The sequence below is a fragment of the Mytilus trossulus genome, chromosome 6 (assembly GCF_036588685.1).
Source record: "Mytilus trossulus isolate FHL-02 chromosome 6, PNRI_Mtr1.1.1.hap1, whole genome shotgun sequence".
NCBI classification, from domain to species: domain Eukaryota; kingdom Metazoa; phylum Mollusca; class Bivalvia; order Mytilida; family Mytilidae; genus Mytilus; species Mytilus trossulus.
In genome coordinates, this window is record NC_086378.1 from 53,976,261 (window position 1) to 54,001,757 (window position 25,497).

Below are 25,497 nucleotides of genomic sequence, written 5' to 3' on the forward strand. Positions count from 1 at the left end.
GCAATAACTCCTAAACGGGTCAACTGACCATTTTGGTAATGTTGACTTATTTGTAGATCTTACTTTGCTGAACATTATTGTTGTGTACAGTTTATCTTTATCTATAATAATATTCAAGATAATAACCAAAAACAGCAAAATTTCCTCAAAATTACCAATTCAGGGGCAGCGACCCAACAACCGATTGACCGATTCATCTGAAAATTTTAGGGCAGATAGATCTTGACCTGATAAACATTTTTATCCCATGTTAGATTTCCTCAAAATGCTTTGGTTTTTGAGTTATAAGCCAAAAACTGCATTTTACCCCTTTGTTCTATTTTTAGCCATGGCGGCCATCTTGGTTGGTTGACCAGGTCACGCCACGCATTTTTTAAACTAGATACCCCAAAGATGATTGTGGCCAAGTTTGGATTAATTTGGCCAAGTAGTTTCAGAGGAGAAGATTTTTGTAAAAGATTACTTTAATTAACGAAAAATGGTTAAAAATTGACTATAAAGGGCAATAACTCCTAAACGGGTCAACTGACCATTTTGGTCATGCTGACTTATTTGTAGATCTTACTTTGCTGAACATTATTGCTGTTTACAGTTTATCTCTAACTATAATAATATTCAAGATAATAACCAAAAACAGCAAAATTTCTTCAAAATTACCAATTCAGGGGCAGCAACCCAACAACCGATTGACCGATTCATCTGAAAATTTCAGGGCAGATAGATCTTGACCTGATAATCATTTTTACCCCCATGTCAGATTTGCTCTAAATGCTTTGGTTTTTCAGTTATAAGCCAAAAACTGCATTTTACCCCTATGTTCTATTTTTAGCCGTGGCGGCCATCTTGGTTGGTTGACCGGGTCACGCCACACATTTTTTAAACTAGATACCCCAATGATGATTGTGGCCAAGTTTGGTTTGATTTGGCCCAGTAGTTTCAGAGGAGAAGATTTTTGTAAAAGTTAACGACGACGGACGACGACGGACGACGACGGACGACGGACGCCAAGTGATGAGAAAAGCTCACTTGGCCCTTCGGGCCAGGTGAGCTAAAAATCGTACACAGAACGAAAATAGAAAGATATATACTTAGCAGCACATATCCCATTAAAAAACTTGGGGTGGTCTCAGGTGCTCCGGGAGAGTATGTAGATCATGTTTCATATGTAATTGTATATATATTAATGCCTATATTTACATACCAGTTTGGCTGGTTTTCTTTCTTCTCATGATAAACACTAACACAATGATAGTTAAAACTAAAACTGCAATGCCACTTCCGATTCCAATTGATAACGGCGAAACCGAGGTTGACGATGGTGATGATAAGGTTGGTTCCACTTAAATATAAAGAGAAAATAGTCAACTTAAAGGTTTGATTGAGCATGTGTATTATTGAAACTTGATGAAAATCAATAGTATTCTAGAAATGTAAATTAAAATATTATTTATAAAGTATTTGTGTTCGTCAATTAACAATACTTGATCAAAGGTTTTTGTTTTAAAATTTTGTGAAAATGATTAGCACTCATACCATCACATAAATGGTTTCTATCTTTAACAATACAAATTCATTCACTTTACATAGTCCTACACAAAGTGTGGTATTGTCCAAATATATTAGTAAATGGTACAACTTATTTGTTTTTATAATATTTGAGTATCAAATATCAAAATAATTACAAAAGGAATAACAATAAAATGCCTTGCTTGGGCTTCAATACATATATGCTCATTCAATTGTTTGCATATACATTTCTTTTTTAAACAAAAAATCAACAGCAAATTATATCAATGACATCAAAGAGAGAAACATTTTATTAATGAAAAATAGAACTAAAGAATCAGTAAGATTGCCATCGAGACAGCTACACACAAGTGAAATGTAAACTATTGGTCATTTTAAGTCTACAGTGACTACATCCCGTACAATACAAGACTAAATGTTAATTCATAGGTATCAGTACAGGTTTTATCTTTATCTTGAAAAGCAGGTTCTTAAAGTATCCTTTGCATTAATCATCTTAGTTTACAAAAAGGTTCACAGTTGTATGTGTTTTGATATCGTGGTTTTTTTGTTGTTGAATTACATTACAGATAAAAAAAACATAGACAATTTGTATAGCTTTTTCGGCATTTTGATCTTGATTGATATATGACCGTCCGTTAGCATAAATATTTAAAAAAGTAATAAAATATCAATTACTCAACAAATTCAAAATACAAAAAACATTATAATACAAACGATAAAACAACAAACGACAAGTAAAACACCACACATACAAACTAGAAACAAAATGACTTATCTGATTTATGAGCTTACCTTCCGTTTTGAATTCAAGAGATGCATTCCTTTTTCCATGTTTGTTTGTTGACAAAACCATAACTTGATACAGAGTGTCAGGTTTAAGCAGATCCAATGTGTAGTATACCTTACTGCCGGTTCCTGTGTCACTAGTTTGCACAATTCTGGTGTCCCAATTGTCATCATCAACAGTTTTAAACTGGACAGAAAAATTTTGTCGATGACCTCCATTGAATCCAGCAATCCAGGAAAGATTAACTGATCTAAATGTTGTTGCTTCATAAGAAACATTTTGCGGTGCTTCTGGTCTATCTGAATAGAAGCACAAGAAATTTTGTTATGGATGTACCTAAGGTAAATAAATATCTACAATATCTACTGTGCACATTATTCACAATTTCCAAATAAAAATATCAAAATATAACCGTAGATTTAAAGTCTTATGAAACTATTGTGTTTTTTCTAAATTTAAGTGTTATCGAAATTATTGAAACCATGCATGTATGAATCTTCAACGTATTACGGACACATTATCTTCAAGTCAGTGATTGCTGATCATAATCTTCTTAACTTTTGAGTGTGTGGTCGTAGATCGCGACATTCAACATAATTTTAACAAATCACGCAGAGCTTGTGACAAAAAAGAGATTTTAATAGAGCCTTGCTATATTGTTTTAAATATTTCCAAAGATTTTCCATTTGTTGATTATACTTCTCCTTAACATTTATTAAATTATTTGTTGTTTAGAAATTATACTTTCAAAATCAGTTAATCCTACATGAATGTACCATTCAGTGCATGCTTTTTTTACTTTTTTTCATCCTGGTTTTCCGCCAGCACTTACGCCTTGCGATGGCAAAAAATCTAATTATACGTATTGAAGTTGGGTTCACTGTTTACGGTCAAATATCGGAAAATTAGTTCAAAAGAAGACAATAAATAAATCAATTAATTTACAAGAATACAATAAATAAACAGCAATCAATTATGACGCTTTTGATAATGCAGAAGGGTTTGCTTTAACAACCAAAAAGCACGTATTCGACTTGATTTTAGTGAAGCATCGTCATTCAAGTAATACTATATCATAACATTAAACTTGGTTTTTTTTATTTGACGATACATATAACCATAAACTATCATAAAGCGAAAGTAAATAAATTGGTTAAGTTTGTCATCTTTTAAGTTTCAAAACTAGCCCGAATATATATACATAAAATATTTGCAACTTATAAATAAATTATGGAAAATCAATAACCTAAACCTGAGTAACACGGCGGGTGTCATCGGTATAGCAAGTATAATTTTTTTTACAGTCATTTTCATCGCAGCATTGCTCTCGCACTTGTGCTGTGCGCGGCCGAAATTCTATCGAGAGGTCTAGACTAGTAGTTGAGGTCACTGCATACAAAGTTTTCGTTTTGTAGTTTTACTATTTTGAATCTTTTGTTGCCTACCTTTCTTTTATTTTAAATCTTTTTTCTGGCTAGGCATACCTTTTAAAAACTCTATTAATCCACTGTCCTTATATAATTTTTATAAACTGCATTACAATTTAAAACGGAACTTTCCAGAACTAACGTAAAAATTATTTTTGTCTATGTAAATAATTTTCAGATTGAACCTTCCTATTTAAAACCGATAAGTGTATTAGAGGCCAGTAAAATTTATTAGATAATAAGAAAATCTAAATACTCACCCAAACAACTGAGAATGCGTTACAATTTACTGTTATTTAAGCTCTGTTTTTATATATAAAGAAATGTAAAATTGAGAATGGAAATGGGGAATGTGTCAAAGAGACAACAACCCGACCAAATAAAAACAACAGCAGAAGTTCACCAGCAGGTCTTCAATGTAGCGAGACATTCCCGCACCCGGAGGCGTCCTTCAGCTGGCCCATAAACAAATATATACTAGTTCAGTGATAATGAACGCCATACTAATTTCCAAATTGTATAGATATTGATTCAAAACATTGAAAAATATGCTAATGGGCAAAGTTAAATACAGATGAACAAAACAACATCAAACTTAGAGATATTTGAATTAAACAATCAGAACTCGCATCTGAGACTGATATTCATCTTATTAAACATCGAAGTTTGGATATTAAAAAACCGGCGATATATACCGTATGTCAGTAGCCGGTACGTACCTATAAATACGTATCTATAAATACATCATAAACAGCTTTGATTTACGATATTATTTGACAAAGTATATTGCTACTTTGTACTGGGAAACAATTTCAAAACTAAGACTTTCTTCTAATTCTTTTGCAGTTGAAACTTGACTCTACCAAATCATTGACTTCACGTTGAATAAGTACAATTTTCCGTCAGTGTATTGAAAACGAATTTCATTTCATCTTGGTCTGTACGAAATATAAGGAACTTAGAGTAAAATGTATTTAGAAATACTCCTGATCTAGGCCTAGTGTGTTTAGAATTCATTGATTTGTTTCGTTAAAATAACATCAAACAGTTAACCAATTTAGGAAATATATTTTTGCTGCATTTAAAATCAGACACAATATCATAACATGAACATTATTTGTCCGTGTTCTTGGTTATTGTGAAATTCTGTATTTACACCGATGAACTGTAAAGTTTAAGGTAACAAGGCATTTGAATTTGAAGTATTTTAAAACAAATTGAATATCATTTGATAAACATCAAGAAAGTAAATGATTTTAAGCATCTTGAGGCAGTTTTCAAAAATGTGTTCATGCACATGCCTTAGAATGTTGATGAATAAATGTTATTGGAAAATGAAACATAACTAATTGAGGATGGTTGATGAAGTGATGAAACAACATCACCAATACAATAATAAGAAGCCAGAGATTATTTAAGGTTTGCAACAATAGTTAAGCTTCGGTTATACAGAAAGAGAATCTTTAAAAGTCCACAAGCCTTGAGAATATTATAAAAAAACTCTCTTCGTGTATTTAACGTAACTGCACTGACAATTTGACCTCTTTTTTTTTTTAACAACATCTCATTTGATTGAACATTGGGATTTTGTTTTGACAATATTAATTACCTTTTTCAGCAAATACAGACAAAAACAACATTTAGTTTGTCTTAGAATGTTGGTAAATCATTATATTGTTAGTTTGGAGGAAAAACTAAGATAATTTTGAATTTAAATATATTGTACTGCTAATGTTAGATGAGCACACAAACATGAGACGTTCACCTTATAGGCTGTGTATTTATTTACCTGTAATTTTCTCTGTGACCATGATAGTATAGTTAATGCCAAATAATATAGCTTTGAAAACATAATAAATGAAATTCACTACAAATTTTGGCACACTACTTCTACTACTACTACTACTACTACTACATTGATTACTACCACCAATAATGTCAATAACAATAATAAAAGCAATTCTAAAGATCATAATTGCAATAATTACTGATTAAAGGATACTGATAATACTTAATATATTGATACTTTTATAATCATTTAAGAATATTGAATATCTACATAAATAATTAATAACCTTCCGGCTTCACAGTGATATGTTCCTCAATGCATCCTTCTGTATTGCATATTCTTAGTCCGTAATCACCAAAACCTTTTTCCGACGTTATTTGTATGGTAGAACTAATGTTGTATCTGTAATCGTATGTGTCTCTTCTTACCCTCCATATGTATGATGGCGTACGCATCCACGTTACATTTGGCGCTGGAAATGATACTACATGCATTATAATGTGTAATTCGTTGTTGATCTGTGCTCCTATTGTGTGATCTTTTTTTACATTCCGAGGTTTACCTGCAATAGAAATTTAAATATCAACACAAAAGAAAGAATATTTTAAAATATTTCATTTAATTAAAAACATTTTTGTTTTTAACAAATGTTCTAATATTGTTTTTATGTTTTATTAAACCTTTCTTTTTTTATTTGTTGTCCTTTGTGAATTGAGATTAAATTCATATTTCCCACAATACATGTATTTGATTTCGGAGTTTTGTCAATGCCTACATGTGATTCCGTAGAACTGAATTTGCGTTAAACATTTAAATGTGGAATTTCTATGATAACAACAAAATGTCATACAATGGGTAGCCTACAAATACAAATAATCTTGCAGATACAGCTTGAAGTATTACATGTACTCAAATGATGTTTACCTAACATAGATATTGAATGAGAAATATAAATATGTGTGGGGTGTCTGTTTTTTTAGATGTACAATTACGCAGCCATGTCTGTTCAGAATGAAGACGTCACATCCGACGAAGAAAGACTGTCATGTTCTCTGCATGTTCACAATTCTCGTAAAAAAAAACCCTCATAAAGGTGTGCAATGTTATGGTTAGGGGGTCTTTCAATCTTTTGACACCTCCAAAGTGCCACTTTTTAACCTTTCTTAGCTGGCCCAAATGACATCTTTACTTTAAAAAATGTATGACCCTTATTTCTGTACGGTGTAATCCCCTTCCCCCTTCTAACTTGCTATAGCTGTATGAGGCATAAAACATGGAGATATAAATATGGAAGGGCTGTCAAGTAACACATTGTCAAAATAAAGGACTTTTTTCGTGACTATTTTTATTTTCCTTGCAAAGTCATTGCTTGTTTTCATTATGCGTGTTTTACAAACTAGTTAAAATATGCGATATGATGTCCAGCATGACTAACATTAAGTGCATGTTTTGTCAAATGTGAAAATTAAGTTGTTCTTTTTCTACCTTTAACATGTTGAAAGTAATTGTTCATTAATCAAACAGTTATAAATACATGATTCAATTCTAATAAATATTGACAGATCTTTTGATAAACAAAGATACACTCTTGCAACTTTTTATTTAAACTTACACAATATTGTTAAGTTTACTGTTTTGTTATCCCCATATGCTATACCATTTCGTGCTTGTATGGTAAATATTCCAGAGTCTTCGCATCTTAGAGATGGTAGTTCTGTTGAGAAATCTCCATTTGACATTTTTGTATAACTTAATGGTGAACCCGTCAACAAAGATGAGTTTACTTCTAATTGCGGATCTGGGTTACTTTCAATACGAAGTACAATCCTTGGGTTCGTGTCTTCATTAAAACTATGAGTTGAAGGGTTTATCTCACTATTTATCCAAAATGAATTAATTTTTGGAGAATCTGAAACGAAACAATCAATACTCCATCACAAAAAGTATATATAGTAAACGTATATATGTTCTCGATTTAAATGCAAAAACTATTCGAAAATGAGCTTTATTCATGAATCAAACAATGAGTTTATATTATTGACCTGAGTGTACAAATTATTTGATAGTTTATTTTTGCACATTTAATTAACTTAAAAAATGAAATAAAATACCGTGCAAAACTTTACCCCTTTCTTAGTTATAATAGTAATCATATAATTATATACGCCAGAACGCGTTTCGTCTATCAAAGACTCATCAGTTACGCTCAAATCAAAATGGTTATAAAGCCAAGCAAAAACAAAGTTGAAGAGTATCATAAACCCGAAATTTCAAAAACAGTTTTGCAAAATACGGCTTAGGTAATCTATTTCTAGTCTATTCCTTGTCTAATGCGGTAAACATATAACTCAAGTATTACATGTCCTGTTTGTTCGTAAATTAAATTCCTTACGCTTATCGGACCATACACGATTTTGGTTTATCTTTCGTTACATTGTTGACGCCAAAACTGGTTATATCGCCTGGTTATATCAACTGTCTTGTTGACTCCATTAGACGTGTTAGAAAAGTCAATACAAATTTGACGCTAATGTTAAATACCATATGGGTCTACAGTAGGGACCATATCAAAATGAACAGATTATCTTTCATGATATTTACCTTTATAATAAAATTGCGAATGGAAATGATGAATGTGTCAAAGAGACAACAACCCGAGATTGTTTGTTATTGTTAAGAAGATTTTTAAACAATAAAAAACAAACAGTGTATTCAACAATACAAGGACGATCATCCATCAACAGAACACGATCATTATTTTTGAATGTAATTGTATCATAGTTACTGTAATGATCAGTTAAGTTTAAGATCAATGTTCTCCTCTTTTTACGACTTTGTTGACAAATCTGCATATTGATCCAAATAAACGATTGAAAAAAAACACAGGAATATAATCACATTCGACTCCGATCTATTTTCTTTACCTTAATCTTTGTTCAAAACATTCCGTGTTTGATCTCTGGTAGATAGTTGTGTTTTATCAGTTATACAATATTTCCCTATTTTATATCATTTTCTAGAATAGAGAAATGTGTGACGCCGGCATTAAATCGACATTTATTGTTCGCTCTATGTTGTATCAAACACCCCCCAGAGCTAAACGTTGTTTAAATCTATACATTAACAATGTTAGTACGAATACAAAATGCAGACATTATGCTATTTTGAGTAGATGCAACAAATCGAAAAGAAAAAAAAAATTAAAGGATACGGTTTACATTAACGTAAGACAGATAGTGTTCAGATACTTTTTAAATAGAAAATTGTCATAATTCGATTAAAAGATTTTTGAAATGTTACTTTTTACATTATTATCACTACGTTTAAACTTACACTGTACATTCACTGATATATCTGTTCTTTTCCAGTGCTTTTTATCATTATCATAACGATGATCAACACGACAACGGTAGGTCCCGGCCTGTTGCTTCGTTATGTTTGCTAAAAATAGAGTTTCACTGGAGAGGACAGATACAAAAGTACCTGTTCTGTTTAGTTTCCAGTCGAATAAACATGTCGGATAGCAGGTTGCAGTACAATTAATAGGACCTAATGTAGTTCCTTCTGTAACATTGAGAGCTGTGAATCCAGGTTGCAGCTCAACATTGTCCGGACCATCTACATCAATAAGATAACATATGATAATGTTGAGTAGAAACCATGAAAAACATTCAATTAAACTTTAAACAGGATAACAATAAAAAGAACATGCCCTCCATTATAAACCAGATGCGAACTTAGCTGCTTTATAAAAGTTAAAGCTGTTTGTTTTGAGATAAAAAGGCTATTTAATAATCAATGAACAGAATATATGTAACATATTTTACACCCACACGTGAAAAGGTAAAACAAAATAACAACATTAATTCATGTTTAAGCTATTATGGAATACAGTAGTTTATTATTATCATCATTATTATTTTTATTAAACTTCTTTGCGTATCATTAACAATAATATCCGTCAATATTCCTTTTTTAATAACGAAAGGAGATATTCACCTGTTGTTCAGGCTTGATATCTATTTTATGCATAAAGAGATATTTATCGTAAAACACTGCATAAAAGAGGGACGAAAGATACCAGAGGGACAGTCAAACTCATAAATCGAAAATAAACTGACATCGCCATGGCTAAAAAACATAAAGGACAAAACAGACAAACAATAGTGCACATAACACACCATAGAAAACTAAAGAATAAACAACACGAACCCCACCAAAAACTAGGAGTGATCTCAGGTGCTCCGAAAGGGTAAGCAGATCCTGCTCACCATGTTGCACCCATGGTGTTGCTTATAAGACAACAAAGTCTAATTCGGTAGGTCACATTCATGAAAGGGAAAGGGATGGTAGTTACGACGTTAGGAACATATTCGATATCATTTGTGAAACGGTTATTCCATAACGGTCCACCAACTCGTGATGGCGTCTGTAAAATTTTTCAACTTAACCATTTGGAACTCTTGATTTGATAGCTTCCTTGTGAGCTAAAAGCCTTTATCAGGAAAATCATGATAGGAAATGCACGCACGGGGATATCGTATCAATTGGGAGATATACACACCGTATGCAGGTTCTTCTGGGATAATGCTACTTAGAAGTGGAAAGCATAAAGTGTGATAAGAAATGTGTAATACAAACAATGCATTAATTTGATTTGCTAGCTACTGGCTATTCGTTAGTTGACTTTCTTGGTTAAGATTATGTAAATATATTCTACAGAAATTCGTAAACGATATAAACAAACCATTCATACTTCACCTTACAATCTTCTTTTGTCAAAATGTTTTACATTCTAAAGCGTACATAATAGATATAGGAAGATGTGATGTGAGTGCCAATGAGACAACTCTCCATCCAAAATAACATTTTAAAAAGTAAACCATTCAACACGGAGCCTTGGCTCACACCGAACAACAAGCTATAAAGGGCCACAAAATTACTAGACTAAGTGTAAAACCATTCAAACGGGAAAACGGTCTAATCTATATAAACAAAACGTAAAAAGAAACACGTATATATTACATAAACAAACGACAACTACTGTACATCAGATTCCTGACTTAGGACAGGTGCAAACATTTGCAGCGGGATTAAACATTTTAATAGATTCAAACCTTCTCCCCTTTTCTGAAACAATAGCATGACATCGCAACATAGAAAAACACACGATGAAATATCAATTGGCAGACTTAACTCAATCAAAAAACGTATGATTACACAATAATGTCTTAGTGTGACTATTGCTGAAGTTTGAATCCAAAATATGACATGTGACGACATACCAGTATGTAAAAGACTAGATCAACTATTCGTGGAAGTTTATTCACCACAATGACTATACAGTTAAGTAATGGGTGTTATCTTTTTTTTTTAAAGAATAGTTTTACCCATCCAAATGTGACGTCATTTTTTTATGTGCTGTTTTAGAATTTTAAATGTGACGTCATTTCATGTGCCTTTACACCACTTCGTTTGTGACGTCATTTTCTTCACTTTTTGCGTTGAGGCATTGACTAAGTCAGGTGTGTCTTTTTTTTGTTTCGGTTTATGTAATGTATCCGATTTTGTTTTCTGTAATTAGTTAATACTTCAGTTTTATCATGTATCTCTTTTATATTCATTTGATAGTATTTACTGTTTGCAATAGCATTTAATTGTTCTAAATACTAAGGACGTTCTAATCCCATTCAGAAAACCCTATTCGTATTTGGCACAACCTTTTTGAACTTTTGATCCTCAGTGCTGTACAACTCAGTACTTGTTTTGACTTTTCGAACTTTTTTTATTTGGGCGTCACTAGTGGGTCTTGTGTGAACAAGGTGTGCTTTTGCCGTATTGAATTTTAAACCTTGTGCCTTTTGTTAGCTATTATTCATGTGTTTCCTTTTGAGAAAAAAAATGGTTGATTATATAGAGAATCACTGACGTGTGACGGGAGCGCGTCCCTCTTAGGCAGCCAGGGGCCCCCACTTATGAAAATTGCTAGATCCGCCACTTGTATTTTCAAATTCATAATAAAAATATATCATAATGACATATAATAGAACAATATCATATTGACGGGATCTTTTAAAGTACAGAGTCACGTTATAAGAAACAAAGAAACACAAAAATTCTCATATACAAAACACACCAGCAAAAAATGAATGCTAATACAATCAAATTGACGGGATGTTTAAGTACTGAGCCATAAATAAGCTCTAAATAATAAAGCTATAAATGGATATCACATAAAACATTCCAACTGTAAAAGTAATATTAGTAATAGAACAAATACAAATATGACACGTTGATAAGACGAAAAACTACATCAGTACGCAGACTCTATACATCAAGACCATCATGTATTATTGTGAAGTTGATACGGAATACAGTGGGAAAGCCAGTGACATTGAAGAGCTACTTCCGGTAGTCCCGCGGGAAAGGGGACATAATCTAAAAAAATTGAGGTGGCGCTGTAACCAGCGTGTAAACAAAAACGTAGCCTGTGCTTCAGACAATAAATCTATTAAAACAACTTATCATCCATCAGTATTTGAGTTTAATTTTTCATTAGAATAGATTTTGTCACACGACTGCCAAATTCGGTATTCAAATAAGTGCTCCGTTACTGAAATATGATAAACCAAAAGACTACCTCCGTTGATTTCCAAAAAACCGCGGGTAATCCCCACGACTACAAACAACTGACACAAATGCATCCTAAAGCTTTTCATTGGTCGAGATATAAATAAATGTGACCTAGAAACATATGGGCACATGACTATGTACAGGATTCCCCGTCACTCTGAGTCTTGTTTACATAATAAATACTTCAACCGGAGGTCAAAATTCAACATTTTTCAGACGTTTTCGGAGTTATTTCGGTGCAAAATCAAGCAAATTATGTCATATTTTACAAATTTTAAGCACAAAATTGATTGAGACAACGAAGGGTGATGATGTTTTCAGGATTTTAAATATATTTTACTCAAAATGTTGAGTGGTTGAAGGCTTTACAACGTCATTTGTTGATGTTTACAAGTTGCTCAAACTCCTCGTATCACATTTTCTGTAGTTATTTAATTATGCTGCTGAAGTATAACAGATTTATGGGCGAGATGTATGTAGTACATTGAAACTGGTTTAATCTATGAACGAATTTGTCCATATATTATAACTTCCATTGTCTGGAAGTAGACCTACCCCCCTTTTTTCAACAAAAAAATTCAGTTAGTCAAACGTTGTTGTCTGAATAAGCATGCAAAAATGCAAAGTGTAAGCACTCAGCTAGTCTTTGTTTTAAGCCAATTTTTAGGGTAATGGTTACAGTCATTCTTTAATTCTGTAAATTATTATAAATCTGAAATGTTTCAACTTGTCAATTTTAAAAAAAGTACATGTACATTGTACCAATCAACAAATATTGCCTGCCTAACTACTCACACATGTTTATAAATGTCTGTCCTTATCATTCTTATCAAGCAACCTGATGTACACTGTGACTAACTATTCATGTTTGAGTGTTTCTGGGCCCTGGGGCATATTTAACTCTTGAGAGCTTGAGATTTACATTCAATAGGAATGCCCAATGCCTAGTACATCAAATGCTTTATACATGTTAGAGCTACATGTATATGACCATTTAAAGCATTAACAAAATTCTATATCACTTCCAAGGTCTAATTTAAAAATGGTATATGAATGTCTCACTCTGATTTTGGTGATCCTGTTTTGTTGCATTGATATAACTGCTTGACCCACATTTTTATTTTACACCAGTTTACACGAAAACAAATCTTGGACACAGGATCTATAGTTTATTAAGAATCATACCATTCCTATATCTGTGTGCTGATTTTTCTGCAATAGAATACCTTTTCACACATTTTACTCCATTCTTAAAGCACACATTTGCAATAATTTGCAAAATCATGTGTTTACATCTAGGAAAAGGGTACATAGACATCTCATTCATAATACTACACAAGGAGCAGGATCTGCTCACTCTTCCAGAGCACATGAGATCAATTATATGTTGTGGGTTCAAGTTGATCAGTTTTCTTTTTTCTAATTTGTATATTAGTTTAAACTTTTCATCAAAAAGTCTGAAAAAAGAAATATGTATCTACTGAAAATGATTTATTTAGGTGCAGGGGTTACCACACTTTGAAATCTACATGGAAGCAAAACAGTGAAAAGTCATGATAGGCTACTTGAGAGACCTCACTATGTCTAGGAGAAGTGAACAGTTCTAGAAACTTTCCATTTAAGTCATTCAAACCTTAAAAAGAATAAAAGACCATCATTTTGACTTTTTATATCTTTTATTTTTCTTATGTCTCAAATACTACAGTATATACATGTATATTTCTGATACTAGTGACCGATCCAAAACTTTCTATTTGGGGGGGGGGGGGGGGGGGGGGGGGGGGGGTTGCTGCTGCTGAATAACTTAGGAGGGACCCGCTCCAGTGATTCCCTATTTAATCAACCAATTTTTTTCCTATGAAAGGGGGGGCCCTATGAATATGCTAGCTTTGCATCAATGAATCTCAGGTTTTTCAATGACATTAAGTAATATTGTATTGCAACAGTATAGTGTCTCATGTACATTTACCCCACGTTATCAATATAAAATGGTGGGGTGTTTCACATTGTATGTATATTTGAAAATATAAATATGTTTAGAAATAAAAGTTTATTAAATGATGAATAAATACAAAGTCATAAAAATAATGTTAAAATCAAAAATATGTAAAAAGTATTTTAAACAATTAAGGAGAACTATTGTTAAAATTAAAAAGTTTTTTAAAGTAAAATCAAGTCAAATAGTTCTCTGTCCCATACATGTAAATCCTCAATATAGAAATCCTGCTCTTCTTATTCCTATTGTTATCTGAAAATATATAATTTATGCAGATGATATTATCAAATGAATATAATTTCAAATTTCTCTAGAGTTGCTAATATGATCGGTAAATTATAATATATTTTAATTGTCTACTGACAAACACATGATCTTCTGAGGTCCAAATTTTAAAAAAAAATGTTAAAAGGAAATACTGGAATCCGAAGGATCAATCCTGAAATCCTGAGCTTAAAAATACCCAATCCAGACGTCCCGAAAAAGGTCCTCTAGAAAAGGTGTAATACTTATTTATACACACCAACAGATGTTTGGAAAAATTTTCTACTTAGGGAGCTACCATTTGATTTTTCTGGGTAAAAAAAAAAAGCAGGATGAGACATTGCAAAAAAAAAAAAAGTCAGGACGACAATTTAGGTAAAAAAAGTCAGGATAAACTAAAAAAAAAAAGACAGGACCGAACAGAGTGAAAAATAAAAAGGTAGGAAAGAGATAACTGCTAAAAAAAAAAACAGGACAAAATTTTTCATCCTAGCCCCCCATAAAAATCAAATGGTAGCTCCCTTATAAATTCATTTACTTAGTATTTAAAATTCATCACCATAATAACATATCAACCTTATTAATAGATATAAATAATGTTTATAAAGTATAACGTAATATGCAACATTAAATTATCTTACAGGTATCTGTTACTTAAAAAATAACTTTTCATTCATTATCATTCATATCTTTAATACTCCATACCAGTAATTGATAATAAATGTATCCAACGCCAATAAAACCTGGCTACAACACCTAGCCAATACTGAAGGTGGCAATAAAATTCAACAAATCACATAATTTTTTTTTTAGCATGAAAGGAGGGACAGAATTTATACTTTCCTACTGGTGAACATTTCATATACCTGAAATCTTTAAAAGATATTTTACATGCCCATATGCACTATTCAGCAAAAATAATAGTACAGTTGTTCACATAGACAAGGGTCTGGATGGGGTGTTCTGCATTTCTTTATCATTTAATCTTTTAGTTCATTGGTCTCTATTTTTTTTACTTTTTGTCCATAATTTCTCTTTCCTCAATATATAAATTAGCACATCAATAGTTCAAAATGATTATGACCAGACCTAAGGCTTGCTGCTAGGAATATTTTGATTTTTTTCTGGGATGCATAGGAAGTCGTCCCAGAAAAAAAGTAGTCTTGTCAGACTTCATAATTATTTGGACTAGCATGTCATTTGCTCTATTTTTTACTTATTTTATGGTAAATTTTCTCCTATCTTGTTCCTATAGTAATAATTCTCTAATTCTTTATACGCTTTAATAATCATAGTTCCCAGTGGCAGATCCAGGGATAGGGTTCCTTTTTGGGGACGATCAATGCATTTGAATTGGGACATATATTTGGAACCCCCCTTTATCCTGGGGATGCTATATTTTTATTTTGTTTGTTTTTTGTGTTTTTTGGGTTCAAAAATAAAAATATTAACCTTTTTACTATTCGAGACAACCAAACAAATCAGCACATATGCATTACACAACTGTAAACCTTTAATTAAAATGTAAATGCTAACATTGGCCTGCCAAAATTGAAGTTTTATTCATATTGAAGTCTCACGCTGGAAAAGGGGCGTTTATTTACATGTGGTCTACGGAAATTTACTGGATTTAAGAATCGAAAAGAGGCAAACATGTAGCCATAACTCGATCAGATCAATAAATTATGTTATGGATAGTATTAATATCTTTCTACTAACCATTAAAAGCAATAATACTAGGATTTCGTGAGCTCAGAAACCTTAATCTGTTGAAAAATGGCGTCGATTTGTGTGCTTCCTTTTCGCAGCCTCAGTTACAATTTGACACGGAGTGATGGGTATTTATGCAAATATTTAGGGACTCCTATCATCATAGATACTATTTTTGGTCATTTTATATTTAAATAGCCAATAGGATGCAAATGTGTCAGTTATTTTCAGAAGGGGAAAACACCCGCCATATTTTTATCTCCAAATTAACAACGTCACTTGTCACTTTCAGATGTTCGTTTCTTGTAAAATAAAATCGTATAAGAAGAAAAAATAGCATGGTCACCTGTAAAACTTACCTATATAACTAATTTATGATGAAATGACACAAGTTTAATTGTCTTTAATGATAAATTTCTCGAAAAATCACACGTACACGATGTAAACAAATTGCCGCGATGGCGCGATACTGTCGCCCTCTATGAAAAATCGCGATTGTCGCCCTTGATTTTCTGGCCGTTACGTCATATGGAAGGAGGCGCAGAATCGATCCGTGGCTTTCCCACTGATATTTATCAACAAGGTATTGGTACCTTCCAATGAACTTTTTTATCAAAAGGACGAGACTTTCTTTGACATACCCTTGGTTCATCAACTTTCAAACACAAATCGAGCGATAATCAATTCCAATAAGTAAAGAAACAACAAATTAGCAAAACAAATACTGATTGGCAAATAATCATCACATAACCTTTATTTAGAAATTGCAATTTGTAAGAGCATTAATCGTTATATTGAAAGAAATGCGAGTCTTGTATGAAACAACCAACGAGTATAGCATTTAAATGCCACACATGCCTATTTTATTATAACAGTTGACATAAAAGATTGATACAATAAATATACTTACAAAAAGGATCAAGCGTAACAGTACCACTCATGATAGATACTTCCCCACGATCATCAGTTGCCTGACAATATATGTGCATTCCTTTATCCGACTTATCAAGAGTGTTTATTATTAACTTATTGCCTTCATCATCACCTCTTGAGTTTCCAAAAAATGAATACGACAAATTTGAAGGTATATACTCTGGCCATCGTTGTACCATTGAATGACAGGTAAAAGTAACTCTGCTGTTGACAAATGGTTGCTTGGGATCAATGGTTAAAGTTGGGTTCGTTGGTTTATCTGAAATATTTATCAACAAATGAAATAATGTAAAGATATTTATTATATTGTTTGTAAAACAAACAATTTGTAAATTATTTTAAGTTCAAATATATGTATTCAATACGATGAGAAAAATATCAAATCAAAAGATTGTGATTACAGTGCGAATCCACGAGAGTGATTTGAAGATTCGTCTTGCGGTAAATTTGTCTTTAACACAACATTTATTTATTTCCATAGGGGAGATTTCTTCTTTTTTTAAGCATATTTTGTAGTTTAACAATTCACATATATTAGACACACATTTTACTAGTAAGTTATGTCTCTCCAAAACACGAATTTGTGAATAATAGGACAATACAATAACAAGACTACGATTTTATTATTAAAAATTTCTAAATCAATCATCCCTCACCACATTATATAGATCTTTTTTTTTTTTAAATCGGAGGTTAAGTCCTAGAAACGTAAAAAAGATTCAATGGTGATGTAACAATAACGTCACACACATGTCGATATTGGTTAATTTGACATATATATCCATTTGCACATTGTTTAGGATGAAATAAAATAGTATTAAAAACTATGACTAAAATATATTTTCCACAAAAACAAAGATGAGACATCGTGTAGCAATATTTTTGTCAAAACTATTTTTATAATAACAGTATCTACAAATAAGTTACTGTTTTCCAATTTGTTAGGTTTGGCGATTGACAAATTGATCATATATATATATATATATATATTTGAGAGAGAAATTTTAACGAGTTCATAGTGTTTCAAATGACCACAACCCATTGATTATGATTGCCCTAAGTTTCTGAAAATGTTCACAGTACATAACTGATGAAGAAAATATTCTTCGTTGGAGTACTTGTATCTAAACAGTTGATCCATTTAAAATAGATTAATTTTAAAAGAAATTGTGCATAGCAATTGATTAGATTCATACAATTGAATATACAATGTTTATAACATTTCTTTTCTTTCTCAAAGGTACATGTTTTGTTAACAGTTGTCTCAAGTACTTATCAATTGAAAAAAAATATCATTCCAATATAGTTATTTCAAACAAAATCTTAAAATTTTTGCAGAACGCATGGCATTTAAAAAAAAAATTCAGAGGAGTTTATATTTATACAAATATGAACATAATATCTTGTTAAATTTCAATACGTGAATTTCATTTGTTTAAGTAATTGTCTGCCTATATATTCCAGCGACAAACATCACATAGATATTGTTATGTTAATTCCTTGAACATGATGGAAGATAAAAGCAAATAAAAGGAGGAAAATGGAATATTATAGTATAATGGTATAATTGGTTGTTATTGAATGAATGAATATGAGAGAATAAAATATAAAAGAAAAACTATAGATTCATTTTTCATAGAGGTGTTATCTTTAAATAAATTGTTGAATGAAAAATTGTTTCATAATTGACATTCGTCATTTGGAAAAGAAACTAAAAAAGAGTTCGTGAAAAGTCAAAGTATTCAATATACAAACCATATAAATAAATTCTTACTGGAATATTGCACATAAAATCGGGTAATGCACCTGTTATTGCGGAATATCGTGTTAATAAAGTTTTTTCTATTTTTATTAAGATTTGAGGTGAGTTATTTTCGGTATAATTTACAGATTAAAGTATATATATATAAGCATTGCGGCTGTAAATATCATATTCATAATTGTTTTAGTTGTTCTTGAGCTGATATAAAAAAGGAGATGTGGTATAAAAAATGTCAACTTGTTTATAGTCATATACATGAAATTGATTGTTAGCATGGTTAGTAGGCTGGTTCATATTTTGCTTAAACTATGAACCTTTATTTACAAGGGTATCGGAAAAATAAGTTTTCTAATTTTATCAACATTTTCATTTTGTATCCTGGTTTTAATTAAATTTAATATCCTACCTGTAACAACTAATAAACAACACCCATTCACTTTTCCATCTTTCACTGTTTGGTAAAGTCCAGCGTCTATTTTATTCACATGTATAACAGTTATATTTATTGTGCTTACATCTGTCGTGATGTTGTCAAATTTGTACTTCTTGCTTGGACTATTTTCAAGTATATCGCCATATTGTGAAGTATATATTATTTTATTGTTCTTTTCAACAGTGAACATATTAGTGTCGGTAAAACCGGTCCTCCATATTAAAAACACATTTTCGTCCATTTTAGCAGTAACTGTTGTGTCTGAAAATATAAATCATTTTTTTTTGTTATCACAATCATTTGAAGACAAATAAAGCATTCGTATTAATAGATGGAGACAATGATGTAATAGTTACTTGAGGAAATTTAAGGGTTAAATTAATATTATTCTGACGCTGAGATTTCAAAATTGGCAAAGTTGATCTGAGATGGATTTTGTTTTTATTTGTTATCTCGTCACCCAGGAACATATATATTAAGTTAGATATACTGTTCCCAGCGTCACCGTATAGCCTTTTTGTGTTGAATCGACGAGAATAAATCAATAATCAATCAATAATTATTATTTTTGTGTACTTTCGGGGAACATAAGTCTTTAAGTGTTTCAGTTCTGAATTTGGCGCTACCTCTTAACATTTATATCATGTTTCAGTTGTAGAATATAAATAACCCAAACAATACAAATGCAAGTTATCTGAAATCAAAGAACTACATGACGTATAAGCTACATTAACACTCTCTGTAACTACATGTGAATAGCATGACAAGCAAGGGTAATAATTATGTTAATATACTTAAGGAAAAAAGCACTCACTTTTCATCACAAACTTGTGTGTGGTGAATTCTGACGAATATGTATATCCTCCTCGACTTATAATACCTTGTATTCTAACATTGTATTCTAAACACATCTTCAGATTGGCTATTTCGAAGGTTGAAGTTGGATATTGGACATCTTTAACTTTTCTTCCTGTATCTAGATCCACATCACCGTCTTGTGAATTGTTAAGATAAATCCGAGACCATTCTACACCTTGATTAGGAGGAATTGTCCATGAGACCTTAGCTGTACTTCCATTTACATGTATTCGGATATCTGTTGGTGGATCTGGATAACCTGAAAATCAATGAAAGATAATGAAACAGATAGATAAGTCAAGCATATCCGCGGAGTTGAGACATTTGAATTGTCCTGTTGAAGAGAGATATTAAATGTATACATTTAAATATTATTTAAATAAATTGATTAATTAAATAAATATTTCATAATTTACCAACATGTGTGTACTTTAATTAACGGGTGTAACTTGAATTAACGGGTGTAACTTGATCGTCATGTTACAACATATCCCCCTTTCAATAAAAAATGGATCTAGGAACCATTTTCAACCTTTATTAAAGTAAACTAGTTATAATAAAATTGAGAATGGAAATGGGGAATGTGTCAAAGAGACAACAATAAGCTTCTTTATTATTATTATTGATGAAGCGGTCTCCTTTATTGTCACATCCATTAAAACTGATTTCATTATCAACCAAAAAAACAGTTCTAGCCGTTTTGATTAGCGTTTAGTTAGAATTTATATTGTCCTCTAGGGTCTTTTCATGACTCCGTTTTTTTTTCATTTAATTTTTATTTAAACCCACTTCTTTGCATTAATCGATACATGATAGTTCGTCATGAACATGCATGAAATATTTGCCACTGAACGTTAAGCAAACAACAATCAATCAATCTTGTTATGTTTAATCTCAACATACAGATAGCTAAATATACGATATTAAATATGTTACATATTATAAGGTCCTGATAAAAGTACAATAACTTATTTCAAAGTATTGCTTTGAAGATTTCACGTATGTTTTACACATAGTCATCCCTTTGCTTATACGATTACATAATTTATATGAAAAGTAAACTTTAACACAACTTACCAGTAGCCAGCATCACAGAAAGAAATTCGACGCAAAAAAATAATAAAATGTGAATTAACTCCATTACGTTTCATACACACAAACTGTCGTCCTCGGATTACATGGAAATGTGATGTAGTCGGAAATCATCTCTTATGACGACAGGAAAAGTAATAAGAGGATTATTTCTACTTCTTCCCGATAAAATAACAAATACCGACAACTTCCTTATCCATTCATGTCTAAGGAGGAGTCGTTGAGAAATATTGAAAAGTTTTCAAAGTAGTTTTATGAAATAAAATATTTCATATTTTTCATTTCAGAGCCTTTTATAGCCTACTATACGGTATGGGAGTTTCTTATTGTTGAAGGTCTTACACTTGCCTAATATGATTTCTTACATCTACTTTATATGAACTCTACATATTCGTACTTTATGTACATGTATCATTGGCAATCGTTCCACGGCTCCTTATTTTTTTATTGCCAAACATCTAATTAGTATTCGACAAAAATAGATAAATTAACACTCGATTGTTCAAGATTTTCTTTGAGTTTAAAAGTTAATTTATTTCAAAAACACATAAATTTTCTGAAATTATTTCCGTTGTAAACTGACAAAAACATCATTCGATGATTTCGCCACTTTTTAATAAAAAAATAAAAATAAAACAGACTAGATTACACTGAGGTTGAATTTAGATTATTAAAATGTGAAGATGCTTCTAAAATACATTAACATGTTACTACGGTTCTAACTTACAAAATGTATACCGCTCGTGGTGTTACTCTGCACACACTACTTGTTTCAACAGTTGCAAATAGCAGCTCGATTTCACGGGCATCTTCTATTAAATACAAGAATAAAGAACACAATCGGAATAATAATAAAACGGACGGATTGATAAATAAAGTGAAGACAGATTCCCCAATAACATGCTACTGACAATAGACAGGGCAAATGTTATGATTAAGAACGGGTGTGTCGGAATTATTTCTACGAAACAGAAACCCAACGAAACAAACTTGTTTTGATTGGTTGCCTGGTTTTGGTGTTTAACGTAAGTTGTATAACTCCCTTTCTTCTGTATTTTACTTTTAAATGGTCTATAAATTTCTTCCAGTTAATATTACATACAGTCTGCAGTTAAAATTTTCAAAACATTTATAAGATTAATTAACTATCCTAGATTTTTACCAAACTTGCACAGAAGCTTCTTACCATCAAAAGATAGTATCAAGAGGAATATTTTTATTGATTTTTTTCCTCATTGTTGTTGAGCCTGCGATTTACAACAAAAGTAGGCGAGACACTGGGTTCCGCGGAACCCTTACAAATTTTATATTTACAAACGCTCGTCAAGGCTTTGTATTTACAATTCGTCATTTTGTGAATAAAAACAATCAACTTGAAATACTTAGTAATTCAGTAAAGCCTGACATGTTTGAAAATCGAAGTATTTGATTAAAATGTCTTGACAGTACGTTCAAATCTTAAGATGAATCTCCTTAAAAAGTGAAAAACTGAAATTAATCTAGTATATACATTTCATTTTGACATAAACAAATAAATAAAAGTTCGTTGACAGACACAAAATGCACAACATTTGTTTAATAAAAATGTTTTGAAACCTATCATCTTAAAAAAGAAGAAGAGAATAAATTCATCTGTACAATTTGGATTTCATAATCACAAAACAGTGATTCGTTACAACAAGAATACAAAAAAAAAACATATCGTGGGAAATAATCTGGTCCGAAGTACTCGGATGAAAATAAGGATCAGAGTTAACTTCACACAGGAAGTTTAGTTATAAATAGACCATCGTCGTTATTTTAAGGAAATGTATACTTGTATAAAATTTAAGATTTAAGATAAAAAAAAGTATTTTGGTTTTAGAAATGACTCCATGCATGTGAATTAGTTGCTTTAACTAAACAATTGTTTTGTTTTATTTGTGTAATCCTAGCGGAAATTCATTCTGTTATATTAACTAAATATTATCTTAAAATAGAATTATGTCTAATGATGTAGCGCTTTGCAAACTGGATTTTAATTTAAGCTAACATATATTTACAAGCTGCGTAGGGTAATACATGTACATATGCGTACGGTCACCTATACAAAATTTGTTTATATTATACTTAAAGTGATTATTTAGTTACAAGGTGGCATTATTTTTCGAGATTGGTCTAAAATAAAATCTCACCTAGGCAAATGCATAACTTTTTGACATACCTTTTACTTTGTTTATATTCTTATCGTTTGGTTGCTGTGTACTCGACATCTATCCAATATATTTTTTAGTCGGATAATCTATTATGCAAACCAAAAGTGTCTCAGTACTCCATCATCTTTTTTTCTTATTAGGTGTTTCCACTTTTCGTGGAAAGACCTTTTGTTTTTCTTCTGATTATTTTTTTTTTCTTCTGCCGTCTGAGATGCTTTTTTGTTTTACAACATATCGAATGGATGTTTGGCCAATGATGTTGTACAGTAATGGGAGTTTCAAAACTCACCCTGTGTGACCGAACACTTATTCTTATAGGAGTTATATCCCCGCGTCCCCTTTTTCTTGTTATCGTTATATCTCTAAAACCGTAAAAGATTTTTACAAACTGTAAACCAATTATTTTTGTCTACTCTTAAGAATGATTTGATTTATTTTGACTGGAGTGATCGGAAGACATCTTATGGGAGTTGTTTCCCTTTGAAAATTTATTAAAAGATAGTCGATATGTTGGATAAATGCATACGGTACAAGTCGTAGAGGCCTAAAGTCTTTTGATATGAAGTCCTTGATCCATTTGAAGGTAATTGAGGTCAAGGTCAAAGGTCAAGGTCATGTTATAAATTTTGAATTTTGCTTGTTATCGTCATTCAAAAGAAACTGTTACAGTTAATGATATGATATGTTTGCCAAATTACTGTTTACAATAAGGCGCAACTTCAACCTATGCAGTCGAAGAGTTTTGGTTGACCCTTATAGGATTTTTCTCCCCTTATGTATTTGAAATCATTATTTCTCCACAACCATACAAGTGATTGACCTCGGACCTTCCAATTTGAGTTCACTGACCTTTGAACTTGAAATTGAGGTCAAGGCCAAGGTCAACTTGACGTTCTATATTTTGACCTTTGCTTTAAATTCTTTCTTGTTCATTATAAAACAATTAAGTCTTCTGCATATACCTATTAATCTCATTTTTTTTATATCAGTTTGAGGTACCCATTCTTATTATCGAGGTGAAAAGACCTTCAATTGTTCTCTGAAGAATTGGTTTTTAATTTATATTATTAAATTCAATTTGTATGTTTACATGTTATGTTAATTGGTCTGTTCTCTAATCTAAGATGTCCAATCTTAAACACATTTGAAACATATAAAAAATGAGATTCTGAACAGTAAACAGAATAACTATAAACAGTCTCCGGGACAAGTTTGCAATTCCGCTGAGTGCAAAAGTTGTCACCTTAATTTTTAGAGTTAAGTCAAAACAAAGTTGATAACTTGGTTGGTATTGGTTCCCTGATATTTGTCCTAAAAAATTTTGGCTCTAGCACCACTGTTGAAAAAGTTATGCCCCTTTTTTCAACAATTTCCTCAGAGGAAAAGTACTTTTCCTCAAGGGAAATCAAATTTCCCTGAAGGAAAAAGATTTTTCCTCAAGGGAAATTGTTTTTTCCTCAAGGGAAAAAGATTTCCCTTAGGGAATTTGCTGCATAATTATTTCCTTTGAGGAAATTCTATTTCCTTAAAGGAAATTCTTTTTCCTTAGAGGAAATTCTTTTTCCTTAGAGGAAATTCTTTTTCCTTCGAGGAAATTCTTTTTCCTTAGAGGAAATTCTTTTTCCTTTGAGGAAATTTGCAGCTTCAAATTTTCCTTTGAGGAAATACTTTTTCCTGTGAGGAAATTTGTAGCTTCACATTTTCCTTTGAGGAAATACTTTTTCCTGTGAGGAAATTTTTGACAAACACTTTTCCTTGGAGGAAAATTCAAGACAACAAATTTCCTCTGAGGAAATCATTGTTCTTCAAATTTCCTCTAAGGAAATTTCTGAACATCAAATTTCCCTCAAGGAAATGTTTTTCCTTATTTTTACTTGTTAAACATTTCTTCACTACACCATGTATACAAACAGTATGAATATAATTATTAAAAGACTGTAGAATTGATGCAAATGATATTTAAAAATTTCATAATAAATGTTTGACTCAAAATTTTAATGACATTGAAAATAATACAGTCTGAGTGTTTAGATCTAGGTATTGTTTATACTTTTTATATAAATTTAACTTTGATTTATAATTTTTGGA

At 31.4% G+C, this 25,497-nt stretch overlaps 1 protein-coding gene and 1 long non-coding RNA gene across 2 annotated transcripts; both read right to left on the reverse strand.

The window, feature by feature from the left end:
• Positions 1–1,193: 1,193 nt before the first annotated feature.
• On the reverse strand, positions 1,194–20,175 carry LOC134722821 (nephrin-like). Its single transcript, XM_063586447.1, has 8 exons — positions 20,079–20,175; positions 19,238–19,525; positions 17,047–17,328; positions 8,867–9,151; positions 7,146–7,442; positions 5,820–6,095; positions 2,323–2,616; positions 1,194–1,339 (listed from the first exon to the last, which is right to left on the reverse strand). Exons 1-8 carry the CDS (start codon positions 20,173–20,175, stop codon positions 1,194–1,196), a joined length of 1,965 nt encoding a protein of 654 aa, XP_063442517.1.
• On the reverse strand, positions 14,202–16,436 carry LOC134721533 (uncharacterized). Its single transcript, XR_010107875.1, has 2 exons — positions 16,146–16,436; positions 14,202–14,414 (listed from the first exon to the last, which is right to left on the reverse strand). It is a non-coding gene; the product is annotated as an uncharacterized LOC134721533 (long non-coding RNA).
• Positions 20,176–25,497: the final 5,322 nt, after the last annotated feature.

What these genes read in the sequence shown, in the direction of transcription:
- LOC134722821 (XM_063586447.1), bottom strand. Translation starts at nt 20,175, where the DNA reads ATGTGTTTAGAATACAATGTTAGAATACAAGGTATTATAAGTCGAGGA. An exon ending in TTGTTTATTAGTTGTTACAG is followed by an intron (nt 17,329 to 19,237) that starts GTAGGATATTAA and finishes TAAATATTTCAG; the next exon opens with ATAAACCAACGAACCCAACT. An exon ending in AGTAAACTTAACAATATTGT is followed by an intron (nt 6,096 to 7,145) that starts GTAAGTTTAAAT and finishes TTTCTATTGCAG; the next exon opens with GTAAACCTCGGAATGTAAAA.